Source organism: Erythrolamprus reginae, chromosome Z (assembly GCF_031021105.1).
Source record: "Erythrolamprus reginae isolate rEryReg1 chromosome Z, rEryReg1.hap1, whole genome shotgun sequence".
In the NCBI taxonomy this organism is placed as follows: Eukaryota; Metazoa; Chordata; class Lepidosauria; order Squamata; family Dipsadidae; genus Erythrolamprus; species Erythrolamprus reginae.
The window spans coordinates 86,898,214-86,912,991 of NC_091963.1; the positions used below are offsets into that span (position 1 = coordinate 86,898,214).

At 40.1% G+C, this 14,778-nt stretch overlaps 2 protein-coding genes across 8 annotated transcripts in view; both read right to left on the bottom strand.

The window, feature by feature from the left end:
- Window positions 1-14,778, bottom strand: part of SEC61B (SEC61 translocon subunit beta) — a 1,118,247-nt gene that overhangs the window by 130,665 nt on the left and 972,804 nt on the right. The window lies entirely within an intron of this gene.
- Window positions 1-14,778, bottom strand: part of INVS (inversin) — a 426,566-nt gene that overhangs the window by 113,500 nt on the left and 298,288 nt on the right. For all 7 annotated transcript variants that reach the window (XM_070727774.1, XM_070727772.1, XM_070727775.1 and 4 more), the window contains exon 11: window positions 7,033-7,139. In XM_070727774.1, coding sequence (XP_070583875.1) covers window positions 7,033-7,139 — 107 coding nt within the window. The remainder of the gene's footprint in view (window positions 1-7,032; window positions 7,140-14,778) is intronic.

The window sequence follows — 14,778 nt, forward strand, 5'->3', positions numbered from 1 at the left end:
AGTCCTCCACCTCGGCAAAAAGAACCCTAGACATACATACAGCCTGGGAGATACCCCACTCAGCAGTAGTGACTGCGAAAGAGATCTTGGAGTCTTGGTGGACAATCAACTAAACATGAGTCAGCAATGTGCAGCAGCAGCCAAAAAAGCCAACTCAATCCTAAGCTGCATCAACAGAGGAATACGCTCCAAGACCAGGGAAGTACTAATACCACTCTACTATGCCCTGGTCAGACCCCACCTGGAGTACTGCATCCAATTTTGGTCACCTCACTACAAAAAAGACATCGAAACTCTGGAGAAGGTGCAAAAAAGAGCAACCAAAATGATTAGGGGACTCGAAACCAAGACTTACGAAGAGAGATTGAGAGAACTGGGCATGGACAGCCTAGAAAAAAAGAAGGTCTAGAGGGGATATGATAGCAGTTTACAGATACTTGAGGGGTTGCCACGGTGAGGAGGGGGTCTCTTTATTCCCCAGGGCACCAGAGGGCCGGACGAGGAACAATGGTTGGAAGCTGACCAAGGAGAGATTCAACCTGGAAATAAGGAAGAACTTCCTGACGGTCAGAGCGATCAACCAATGGAACTGCCTGCCAGGGGAGGTGGTGAACTCCCCAACTCTGGACACCTTCAAGAGGAGATTGGACTTCCATTTGGCTCGGGTGCTGTAGGGTTTCCTGCTCAGGCAGGGGGTTGGACTCGATGACCTAACGGTCCCTTTCAACTCTATTAATAAAATAAAAAAAATAATGTAGTGTCTTTGGAAATAATTGTGTATTTTATTTTTCCCATACCAGAGAAAGCTGTACTACCCCAGTTGCAAGTCGTGATCCTCAATTAATAATTTTTTACAGTATATCTCAAGGTTATCCATTGTTTTAGTCACATAAGTGCAGATCCCTAGTATATAACTCCCAATCTGGCAGCCCAAAGCCTCATCTAATATTCAAGTGTTGTAACAGTTTCAGACTTATTCTTGTATTTTTACCTTGCCAAATCAATTTTGATACTAGTCTATTTAATTCCTCGAAGTACAGTGGTACCTCTACTTAAGAACTTAATTCGTTCTGTGACCAGGCTCTCAAGTAGAAAAGTTTGTAAGTAGAAGCAATTTTTCCCATAGGAATCAATGTAAAAGCAAATAAAGTGTGCCATCCCATTAGGAAAGAAATAAAAGCTCGGAACTTGGGTAGGAGGAGAAGGAACAAGAGGAGGACAGTTGCTGCCGAAGGAAGAAGGTGAGGTGAGGTGAATCAAAAAAATCCAAAACTTTAAGACTTTAAAAAAAAAGAGGGACTCTGAGGCGGTGAGGAGGAGCACACACCTCCCATACACCTGGCGTGAGGCTGTCTCCCATACACTGTGCCAGAGAGAGAAACCCAGGCAGGTGAGAGAGGGGAACCTCCCACTCCTTTGAGTAAAAGGCGGCTGCTGCTGATACCTGCTTCCTCTTCCTTCCCATGCTGAAGGGCTCCCCTCCTCTCGCTCACTCGCTTTGTAGCCAGCACCTTTACTTCACTGTGGTGACTCCTCGGTTTGGCTGAAGCCGAGTTGATCTGGCCAGGGCAAAGCGCCTCCTTTTTCCTTTCCGCGCCCAGTCACTTTGAAAGGCAACCTCATGCCAGGTGTATGGGAGGCAGTGCGAGGGAGTCACCATAGTGAAGTGGTTTATTCCCTCTCCAAGTGCCCAGAGAAAGGAAAATGCTCCATTTGCTCTGGGTTGCCAAAGCCTCCTTAAGCACTACCGAAAGGCTCCTCTGGCAGCCCAGAAAAGCCAGGGGGAATGGCAGGAAACTGGCTGGGCCTTTGTGCAGCTCTCAAATTTCCAGGGAAATTTTTCTGGGCTTGGATGCTTAAGTAGAAAATGGTTCTTAAGAAGAGGCAAAAAAATCTTGAACACCTGATTCTTATCTAGAAAAGTTCTTAAGTAGAGGCATTTTTAGGTAGAGGTTCCACTGTATTTCTTTTCCAGCTTTATTGGAATTGTTTGGAACAGGTGTAGTCATCTCGGTAGAGTATTCATTTTAATGTCCTATTAGTGATAGCAGCAAGTTTTTCCACTTTTCCAAGTCAAATTTAATTTGCTGTAACAATTTAGCATAATTATCTTCTTTTATAGTGATAAATTAATACCCAGATATTTTACTTTCTTCACTATCAGAATATCTTCAACATTAAATCTTTTCTCTGTTTGCGAGGTTTTTGACTAAATTTTAGTTTTCTCTTTGTTTACTTTTAATTTACCTCTGGAACTGCCTGCTACCGCACAAATCCCAGCGACCAATAAGTTCCCACAGAGTTGGCCTTCTCTGGGTCCCGTCGACTAAACAATGTCATTTGGCGGGGCCCAGGGGAAGAGCCTTCTCTGTGGCGGCCCCGGCCCTCTGGAATCAACTCCCCACGGAGATTAGAATTGCCCCCACCCTCCCTGTCTTTCGTAAACTACTCAAAAATCACTTATACCGCCAGGCATGGGGGAGTTGACACACCTTTTCCCCAGGCTCTTTTATAGTTTGTTTTATGTTTGGTATGAATGTGTTGTTTGATTTTTAAAATAATGATAGGGTTTTATATGTTTTTTAATATTAGATTTGTTCTACTATAATATTGTTTTTATTATTGTTGTGAGCTGCCCCAAGTCTTCGGAGAGGGGCGGCATACAAATCTAATAAATTCTTCTTCTTCTTCTCCTTCTCCTTCTTCTTATTATTATTAATCCTGCAATTTCCCCATAGTCAACTATTTTCTTCATTAATTTTGGTCCAGCTGTTTGCAGTTCCTCTGTGATAAATACCAGGTCATCTGCATATGCCTGCAGTTTGTATTTTTCTTTTTTAAATCTCCATCCCTTTTATTTCTGTATTGGGCCAAATATTTATTTTTAACACTTCCAATGTCAAAATGTATACTAAAAGGGACAATGGACATCCCTGTCTTGTGCCCTTTTTGAATGATTAACATTCTCTGTTAGGTCCCTATTTACAATAACTTTTGCAGTCTTAGTATATATTGCCTTGATCATATCAATATTTTTTTCATTAAATTCCATATATTTTAATTGCCATATCATAAATTATCAATTTACATTATCAATACTTTCTGCGTGTCTAAAAAGATCAGTGCCATTTGTTTCTCAGGATGTTCTTCATAATATTCCAACACTTTAAGATTATTCTCATATTGTTTTTAATTTGTTTCTTAGACAGGAATCCATTTTCATCTGAGTGTACTCTTTCAGCTATTATTGATGCATACATTTTATAATTCACATTTAAAAGTGAAATTGGTCTATAATTTTTAATTTGCAATAAATCTGCATCTTCTTTTGGTATAAGCTGAATATTTGCTTCCATCCAGAATTTAGGTATCTTAGCTTCTAACAAGTTATAAACTTCCAACATTAATGATCTTAGGATATCTTGTAATTGTTTCTTAACATCTGCCAGTAGGCCAGCTGGTCCTGGTATTTTATTGTTCTTCTGTCTCTTAATCACCTCAGTTAGTTCAAACATTGTTATTTTTTAATTTAACATAATTTAGTTCAGGTACTTAAGGATGCTTGGTTTCTTCCAAATACAGTAATCTCTCGCTACTTCGCAGTTCATCTTTTGCGGATTCGCTACTTCACGGGTTTTCAAAGTGGGCTTAAATCCATTAAATCCATTGAAAATTTTAAATCCATTAAAAATTCCTACAATTCTTCTACAGTGCTACTGTACTCTATTAAAGGAGCTAGTAGGATATCACATGTAGTTCCAGCTGAGAAACATTATAGAATGACTGTTTAATGCAAAGGGTGGGTTTTAAAAGTACAAATACTCATTAAATACATAAAAAGATATCTTTCCTCTACTTCACGGAAATTCATTTTTCACGGGTGGTCTTGGAACGCATCCTCCGTGAAAAACAAAGGATCACTGTATTGTTTTATTTTATCCTCTGATAGTTCCCCTTAATCATATAAATTTTCATAATATCCTTCGATTATTTTCATTTTGTTATTATTTTGGTGCTGCCAGACTTGATATCTTTGCTTCTTTCCTTTCTCCTTTTTTAATTTGTATGCCAGCCACCTTCCTGGCTTTTCTTATTTTTTCTTCCTATGTAGATTATAACAGATTCTCAGAAAGATGCCTTAGCTGCATCCCATTCATTTTGCAGTGAGATCTCTTCCTTTCTATTTTCTTTTTTAAAAAAACCCTTCATTTCTTTTCCAGTTTTTTAATATAAATTGATTCAAAATACATCACACTTTTTTCTTATATTTTTTCCATTTAATCTTAACTAGGTTATGTTCTGCCCATATATTCAAATTATATTTCTTGAACATTAGCACTTAATTCTAGTGACATCCATGCTATATCTATTATTGACCAAGACTTTTGAACGCACATTCTTCCACCATTTTGAAGAAAATCTTTGATAGAATTTTTCCTACTTTTTTGCTTAGTTTACTGCTTCTATTGTCCAGTTTTACATCTGTAATTGCATTAAAATCTCCTATTAACAAATATTTTCATAGTCCAATTCTGCAATTTTCTCATAAAGCTTCCCATAAAAATTATTCTTGTTTATTGTTTGATTTGATTTGATTAGATTAGATTTATTAGATTTGTATGCCGCCCCTCTCCGAAGACTCGGGGTGGCTCACAACAATAACAGCAATGTAACAAATCTAATACATTAAAAGAAGTCTAAAACCCATTATTTAAAAACCATACAACACACTCATACCACACATAAACAATATAACCCAGGGGCTCAGCTTCCCCATGCCTGACAGCATAGGTGGATCTTTAATAGCTTACGAAAGGCAAGGAGGGTGGGGGCAGTTCTACTGTCCGAGGGAAATTGGTTCCAGAGGGCCGGGGCCACCACAGAGAAGGCTCTTCCCCTGGGGCCTGCCAGACGACATTGTTTTGTTGATGGAACCCGGAGAAGGCCAACTCTGTGGGACCTAATTGGTCGCTGGGATTCATGCAGCAGAAAGTGATTCTGAAGGTATTCTGGTCCAATGCCATGAAAGGCTTTATAGGTCATTACCAACACTTTGAATTGTGACCGGAAACTAATCGGCAGCCAGTGCAGGCCGCGGAGTGTTGACAAAACATGGGCAGATCTAGGAAGCCCCATGATAGCTCTCCTGCACGATCTGAAGTTTCCAAACACTTTTCAAAGGTAGCCCCATGTAAAGAGTGTTGCAGTAGTCGAACCGTGAGGTGATGAGGGCGGGAGTGACTGTGAGCAGTGACTCCCTGTCCAAATGGGGTGCATATATTTGGTGCATATATTGCTATCAAGAGCATCTGTTTGTAATTAATTATCATTTCCACCATCAAAATTCACCATCAAAATTCAGCTGCCTAGATTTGTTTAGCTTTTAATGTTTCTTTAATATATAAAACCATCCTCTTTTTTTGCTGTGTAATATAATTTCCCAATTCCGGGGTATTTTAAAATTTTTGCTATGTTGTCTTTTAATATGTACTTCTGGCAGGCAAATTATACCTAATTTTATTTTTTTTGCAATTTCATAAAAGTTCTTATTTTCATGGGAGAATTTAGTTCATTTATATTAATGAACAATTTATTTATTTTTTCTTCCAGTTTTCACTCATAAATTGGTTTTGCCATTTTGTTCCTCTTGTTTTTCTGTTCTCTTTAGCTCTTGCCTTTCTTGCTCTGCTTGTCTTTTTTGTTCAGTTTCACTTTCTTCTTGTTTATTTTTGATTTCTTCTATCATTAATTCCTTTTGTCCTCTTTCCTCTGTTTCATCTCTTCTTTCTTGTTCCTCATCTGAGTTGAAATGGTAGTCATAGAATTCATATGTTTTATCTAGCGAATCCAATCTATGTCTTTTGTCATTCTAAGTAACCAAAATTTCTTTGGTATCAGCCATCTGACATTTATCTTATGTTTAATCAATCATTCTGTCTGGAATTGATACTGCTTCTGTACATCTGTTACTCTTCTGGGCACTTGTTTTAAAACCACAATCTCTTTTTATATTTCAATGGATCCTCTCTTACTTTTTAAAGATTTTCTGCTCTTACTGGGTTTTTTTGTTGAGTCTCACATGCACTTCCCTTGGGAGTTTCTTCTTTCTTGCATAATTTGTGTGTATTCTAAACACTTCATCAAACGTTCTCATCTCCTGTTTCATTATCTATAAGGCCTGTGCCAATAATTCTGCCATCAATTGAAGTAGATCTTTCACCCTTTCTTCTCCAATATTCTGGAATCTCAGAAAATGTTTGGCCTTTTCTTTTTGCAATTGAATTACAGTTTCCTTAAGTTCCTCAGGGAAGGGGGAACACTGATAATAAAACCTGGGAAAGTGATATTATACAAAGATCTAACATGATGTTCCTCAATAGTTTAATTCCCAATTAATTATAAATTTTAATTAATGCATTGGTTAATCTGCATAAGTTAACATATGAAAAAACGATTATAAAATCATAGTTTCCTTTTACAGTTATACATATCTCTATTGGAGAATGTACCATTTCATAAAGTACCTTTTCCCTGCATAGAAAGGAGTACCTATAAAACTGCTCATTTCTACAATTTTCAAAAGCAGTTAAGTTAAAAATAATAAAAAGTTAAACATGGCCAACTTGGTTTTTAAACACCAATTGATCAGACATATTATACTAATATTAGCATTACTAAGATTTATATAGGGTAGCTATGTCTAATCTGAACATTTCCAGATATTGGGGCTATAGGTTCTAGAATCTCCAGTCAATATCATATAAGAAGCATAGTTATTTTTTAAAAAAATTGAAGTATTTAATATTTTATATTTTTCCATAACATAACATGACAGTCATGTTAATGTACATATTCAGTATGCAGTATTGAAAGAGCATGTAAGTTGCAAGAAGAATAGCTTACCATTAATGGCAGAGGTAAATTCCAAGCTAATGGTTTTCTGACTTATCCCTCTTCAACTTTTGCAGCAGGATCGGTCTAACAATATTATCAGAAGAAATCCCAGAAAGACAATAAATTAATAAATAATACCTTTCTTCATTATTTTCCATATGATTGGGAAAGGCACCGAATCCTAACAACAGCTTTATAGCATCAAGGTAGCCATTGTTACACAACCAATGCAATGCTGTCCTTCCCTATGGTAAGCAAAAAACAAAAATAAACGTAAAAAAATAATTTATATTGCTAAATTCCAAGTCAAGCACAGAAATCACCAGACTATATTCATTATTTACATTATTTTGAACACATAGAGGTATAGAAAATAATAAAGTAAAAACAACTTGCAGTAATGATAAATTATGAATGATAATTTTAAAAATATTTTATAATTTCCTCTAAATGGAGAAAGATAGGGGATATAAGGGAAAACAAAGGAAAATATCTAATATTTAAATTTTGTGCCTCATTCTCTACCCAGATTTGGAACTTAAGGGAGAGCTTTGGTGAACTGAAAAAAAATCTGCAAATGTGAAGCAACGATAAAGTAACTAGCTCCAGATAAGGAGCCGAGGAAAGATTGCCCATATGTACTTCAATCAGCTGCTCTTAGCAAGAATTAACAAGGCAAGCAATTTTTCTAGCAATTGTGGCAGAGCACTCAAAATTCACAAACCTCACTTTCTAATTATTTTCAGAAATTGCCTATTAACCATCTATTAGAGTTGGTTATCTATTAACCGATTAACCAGCTATTAGAGACTTTCAGAATGGTAATTTTGAAAAGTCTTCATCGGGTAAATATGGAGATTATGGAGAGAAGGAGATTGGACTGCCATTTGGCTGGGGTGATGTAGGATTTCCTGCTCAGGCAGGGGGTTGAACTTGATGACCTGTAAGGTTCCTTTCAACTCTAATAATAAATAAATAAATAAATAAATAAATAAATAAAATAAATAAAAATAAATAAATAAATGCACTATAAATAGGATAAGGGTGATGATAAGGATGACTGTACAATTTTAAGAAAGTACTACATGTTCTACATTTTCTGAAACCTGATTTATGCCTATCATGAATACAGAATTCCTGCAATGGATAAAGAATATTTCACTTAAGTTTAATTTAACACAATTTCTGCTTAACACTTTCACCTATTTCTTACAAAATAAACTAAATCCTCTACTTCTTTTCTATGGAGTTTCGGCAGGCTCTGTGATAAATTTATTAGAGCTGCTGCAGATTCCTGGCCTGTTTATGTTCCATTGAACTGTAGTTGTGACTTCACCTTTTCAAAAAATAAAGCAGCATCCTACCATCAAAAATTAGCGGGGAGAAGCAATAAACATATAGGGATGTGATTAGAAATTAGAATCTGGGAATGGCAGAGAGGCCCAGTACTAGTTTATGCCAGTCTTCAAGGTCAGATACCCTGAGAATGTTCTCAAAACACCTATGCAGCTCTCCATTGGCTGAAAACAAGTTGGTTAAGGGGGAGACGGCTAGGAGGAGGAGAAATTTATAACTTTTTGCATGGGAATCTTAGTCGAGCCTTGTTTTACTGCAACCAGAAACGTTTAGTAAAAGAACCTGTCTATCAGGCCCAAAATCATTATGTCAAAGGTTGGCCTGACACAGTTTGGTAGTGATAGAGGAACGGGGGTGAGTGAGAGAGAGAGAGTGAGATATGCCACCACACATTCCTTTCTGCAGAGTCCTTATTTATTTATCTTTTTAAAAAATTTATTTATTTATTTATTTATTGATTGATTGATTGATTTGATTTGTATGCCGCGCCCCTCTCCGAAGACTCGGGGCGGCCCACAACAGTAATAAAAACAATATAGCAGTGGAACAAATCTAATATTAAAAACATATAAAACCATAGTAATGAACAAAGGAAGGAATTAGGAATCCTGCATAGGATTGGTCCTCATGACTGCACTTGTGGGTGTGGGGATGTGATATGGGTTTTTGACCCGGATGTAATCTAAGGGACTCAGAGTTGGAATGAATCAAGTCAAATCCAGATATGGCTTTGTTAATAAATAGAGCCCTACGTGAAGCACAGGCATGGAATATGCTTTATTTCTCAGATGCTATTTGGTTCGCTGACAACAATTCCAACTCTGAGTATTTACCAAAATAAAGTGGAGGATCTTTCTTTCTAAGGGATCTGACTGGGACACATCTACCAGTAAAGTTTATCTTCAATGAAATGGGGGAATATTTAAATAATAAATTAAAGAGGAGGGATAAAACGGCAGGAGTTGAGCGCCCAGTGAACTGTATTAAAAAGGCGATCTTAAAAGCCACTGGACTGAGAATGGCCAGTGTTGTGCCTATCCACAAGAAGGGCAGTACAGGAGAAGCTGGTAACTACAGGCCAGTTAGCTTAGCATCAGTTATAGTTAAAATGATGGAGACTTTACTCAATAGGAGGATAAATCAGCACCTAAAAAACAATAACTTACTGGACCCAAACCAGCATGGCTTTACTGAAGGCAAATCATGTCAGACTCACTGATTTTCTTGACTATGTCACAAAGGTGTTGGATGAATGTTGTGCCGTGGATATTGCCTATCTGGACTTCAGCAAATCCTTTGATACGGTTCCACATAAAGAGCTGATAGATAAGTTAGTGAAGATTGGACTTAATCCCTGGATAGTTCAGTAGATTTGCAGCTGGTTGAAGCGTAGATATCAGAGGGTTGTTGTTAATGTTGAGTATTCTGAGCAGAGACTGGTTACAAGTGGTGCGCCACAAGGATCTGTTCTGAGTCCTATTTTTTTAAATATCTTTGTAAGTGACATAGGGGAAGGCTTGTTAGGGAAGGTTTGCCTATTTACCGATGACTCTAAAATGTGCAATATGGTTGATATTCCTGGAGGCATCTGTAATATGGCAAATGATTTAGCTTTACTAGATAAGTGGTCAAAGCAATGGAAACTGTAGTTTAAGGTTTCCAAATATAAAATAATGCACTTGGGGAAAAGGAATCCTCAGTCTGAGTATTCTTTTGGCAGTTCTGTGTTAGCAAAAATGTCAGAAGAGAAAGATTTAAGGGTAGTGATTTCTGTCAGTCTCAAAATGGGTGAACAGTGCGGTCAGATGATAGGGAAAGCATTAATAATAATAATAATAATAATAATAATAATAATAATAATAATAATAATTAGATTTGTGTGCCACCTCTCTCCGGAGACTCGGAGCAGCTCACAACAACAAAGCACAGTACAAATCCAATGATTAAAAAGAACAGTTAAAACCCTTAGTATAAAAACAGTCATACACACCAAACAAACCATACATAAAATGAAACGGCCAGGGGGAATCAATTTCCCCATGCCTGGCAGCAGAGGTGGGTTTTTAAGAGTTTGTCCAAGCGGCCGTAGACCTTCAATGTAAAAGGAACCAATGTAAAAGCACCGGTGGGCTGGTAGCATCTCCGGCAGCTTAGCTCCTCATGTCCATCCAGAAGCCAAAAGTTCCGCCCTTTGTCCGCCAGCCTCTGCACTTTTCTTTCGGCTTCGGGATGGACAGGAGGAGCTAAGCAGCCGGAGACCTTCAATGTAAAAGGAATCAATGTAAAAGCACCGGCGGACTGGCAGTGTCTCTGGCCGCTTCGCTCCTCCTGTCCACCTCGAAGCCAAAAGAAAAGTGTGGAGGCTGGTGGATGAAGTGGAGGCGAACAGAGTGGGGACAAGGAAGCAGTGGCAAAATTTGTCTGTGGGAGCCTGGTCATCCATCGCCCACCGCCCCTTCCTGCCAGAAGCCCGCAAGGGGCCAAAGCCAGGTGTGGGGAAGGGCGGAACTTCCAGCTTCTGGATAGATAGGAGGAGCTAAGTGGCCAGAGATGCTGCTAGCCCACCGGCGAGGGTGGCCACGGCTGAACCAAGCCAGGAGCGGAAGGGTAAAATGGCCCTTCCCGGAGACCTGCACAAAGCCAGGAGCAGGGCAGTTCAGCCTTTTCCCAGCACTAGTGGAGGAAGCCAGTGCTCCACCAAGGGATGCCCAGTCGGCTGGAGCTACCTGTCAGCCTAAGCTTTTGTCACCGTGGAACAGAGCAAACGCCTTCAGGAGAGTGGAGGGTGAAGCTCTCCCTCCCCGCAGGGAGCGGCCCTTGTCGAATTGTTTGCTCTGTTCCGCGGCTTCTTCGCAGGCGATGAAAGCTTAGGCTGACAGGTAGCTGCCAGGAAACCCCTGGGCTCCACCGAAGCCCTTGCCGCTTCCGCAAAGGCTCCATGTTGCTCAGGACGGCGTGGTGGCAGCGTGCTTTCTCTTCCAGGCGCCCGAAAGCCTTGTAGCGCAGAATGTAAAGCTGGGTTCTGTCCCGCAATTCCCTCCGTGGGCACCAGCTACCCTCCTGCCCAGCCCCGGGGATGGCGCGCTCTTCCACATACCCCGACTCCCCCAGCCTCTGCGCTTTGACATTGATTCCTTTTACATTGAAGGTCTCTGGCCGTTTAGCTCCTACAAATAGGGGTGGTGGCGGCAACGCGAATGTGGCAAGGGCTTCCCCAACCTTTGGAAACAGCCGCTCCAACACTTGGGTGCTTTTGCCTCCTTTGGATCACCGCCATTTAGAACCTTAGGTAGAGTTCGCTACCTCCTGGCCGTGGATGGAATTGGAGCAGCGCTTGCTGGCCGGTCTCTGGCCTGGCTGCAAAACTGCAGAATACGATCCATGGGTCATTTCCACAGCCTTTGATGTAAATCCCCCCCCCCTCTAGGATTTGCAGGACATGCTGTGGCTTCCCGGCCTCACTTCTGGGTGCCGGCCTCCCACTCTGCTCTGCTAGAAGGGGGAAATCGGACCAAATCTGAAGCCGCTGCTGGACTCCCACAAGATGATCCTAGAACCCCAGTGGGACCCCGGAGAAGATGCACGTACAAACTGCCCGTGCGTTTCCCTCCCCTCCCTTCCAGTCATTGCAGCTGGACACTAACTGTGGACTTTTCGGTCTTTGTGGGAGGCCAGGTAGCTTCCCCCACATGTCAATTCATCCACGGGGCTCCCTCCGGGCAGCCTGCACTATCTCCCCCCCCCGTCTCCCCCCTCCTCCACCCACTCCCGAACAAGGATCCGAATGCCGGCGGTAATGAGGCAAAAGGGGTGAGTTTTTGGCTTGCACGCATTATTGGCTTTTCCATTGATTCTTATGGGAAGCACTGTTTCATCTTACGAACTTTTTACCTTATGAACCTCATCCCAGAACCAATTAAGTTCGTAAGACAAGGTATTACTGTACTTTATTTGTGAGAACAACATTGAAATGCAATGTTTAAATCTTCTGTTCTTGTGGGTGACTCGATTGTCAGAGGTGTTGATTTGGGACAGAGGAAGGATGTAGTGAAGGTGATGAGGTGTCTTCCAGGAGCCACTGCCCACAGGGATAGGAGGCGGATTACAAACATTATCAAGGCTGTGAGTAAAGATAATAACGTTGATGTGGTGGTGCATCTTGGCACAAACGATTTGTCCCAGAGAAATGTTAATGTAGTAAAAAGAGATTTTCAATGTCTAAGTGTGGAGCTGGGTAAAATAACTGATTCAGTGACTTTCTCAGAGGTGTTACCGGTTTGTGGCCAGGAGGGTAAAACAAGTTGTATCAGAGAGTTTAATGTGTGGTTAAGGCAGTGGTGTAAAGCTGAAGGTTTTGGTTATGTAAGTCATGATGTCAATAGGTGGTCTAATAGGGAGTTGTTTAAGAGGGATGGTTTGCATCCATCATACAGAGGTGCCCAGGTGCTCGGTGAGGAATTCAGAACTTTTTTGGACAGGCATTTAAACTAGGTAAAGGGGACAGAGTTGTACCAGATGTGGAGGATTTCTGTCCCCGACCAATGAGGATAAATCAGTTTCTGGAAGCTTATGAAAAGGGAGCTGTAAATAAAATAGATGTAGTTGCTGATGATAAGGGGCAAACCAATAATGAAAATAATGTTCTTCGGGTAATGCACACAAATGCTCGAAGCTTGAGCAACAAGCTCTGTGAGTTAATGGCCATAATATCTAGAGATAATTTGGATCTGGTTGCCATAACTGAGACATGGTTTAGGGATTCTAATGAATGGGAAATATCCATACCAGGATATACACTGTATAGGAAGGATAGAATAGAGAGAAGGGGAGGTGGAGTAGCCATTTATGTTAAAGAAAGTCTAAAAACAATACTAATTCAAAATACATGTAAAGATCTGGAGACCCTCTGGATTTGCATGCAAAATAAAGACGGTTCTGTCATTAGAATTGGGGTGATCTATAGGCCTCCAGGGCAATCTGAGGAACATGACAACAAGATGGTGGATGAGATTACCCTAATGGCAGTAAAGGGAGATATTGTGGTTATGGGTGATTTCAACATGCCTGATGTTGACTGGATAATCCCCAGTGCCCTTACATGCAAAAGTAAGAATATAGTAGAGGCCTTTACAGGAGCAGCTATGGCACAGCTAGTTAAGACACCAACTAGAGGGGAGAATATTCTAGATTTAGTTTTTACCAATGGGAATCGGGTTTCAGAGGTCAAGGTGGGAGAAAATTTAGGTTGCAGTGACCATCTATGTTTGTGGTTTGATGTAACCAAAGTATTGGATTTCAGAAAAACAAATTTTAATGCAATGGGGGAATATTTAAATAATGAATTAAAGGGGAGGGATAAAATGGCAGGAGCAAGCACCCAGTGGACTGTATTAAAAAAGGCCATCTTAAAAGCCACAAGACTTTATGTAAAGCAAGTAACTAAAGGTAAAAGGAAGAAGAAACCGCTATGGTTTAGCAATGATGTAAGGGCTATAGTCAATGAAAAAAAGGCTGCCTATAGGAGGTATAAAGAGTCTGGAAGTATAGCTGATAGAGAGGTGTATAAAATGAGACAGAAGGAGGCGAAACAGATAATATATGCTGCTAAAGCCTCAAAAGAGGAAGAAATAGCAAAATCTGTAAAGAAGGGGGATAAAACCTTCTTCAGATATATTAGTGATAGGAAGAAGAAAAACTGCAGCATCACAAAGCTTAGTACCGGGAATAATACATACATTGATGGGAATAAGGAGATCGCTGACCATTTCAATAGCTACTTCTGTTCAGTTTTCTCAAAAGACACCTTACAAAATAATAATAATACTATAGAGGGATATAGCATTGCTTCCAGCTGTACGGATTCAGCTCCAGTGATCTTAGAAGCCGATGTCTTAGAAGAACTTGAAAGATTAAAGATAAATAAGGCAATGGGTCCAGATGGCATCCACCCCAGAGTTCTTAAAGAACTCAGATCTATCATTGCTACCCCCCTGACTGATTTGTTTAACAAATCCCTGTTAACAGGAGATGTTCCTGAGGATTGGAGAATGGCCAGTGTTGTGCCTATCCACAAGAAGGGCAGTAGAGAAGAAGCTGGTAACTACAGGCCAGTTAGCTTGACATCAGTTGTAGTTAAAATGATGGAGACTCTACTCAAAAAGAGGATAAATCAGCATCTAAAAAACAATAACTTATTGGACCCAAATCAGCATGGCTTTACTGAAGGCAAATCGTGTCAGACTAATCTCATTGAGTTCTTTGACTATGTCACAAAGGTGTTGGATCAAGGTGGTGCCGTGGATATTGCCTATCTGGACTTCAGCAAAGCCTTTGATACGGTTCCACATAAAGAGCTGATAGATAAATTAGTGAAGATTGGACTTAATCCCTGGATAGTTCAGTGGATTTCAAGCTGGCTGAAGCATAGACATCAGAGAGTTATTGTTAATGGCGAGTATTCTGAGCAGAGTCAGGTTACAAGCGGTGTGCCACAAGGGTCTGTTCTGGGTCCTATTCTTTTTAATATGT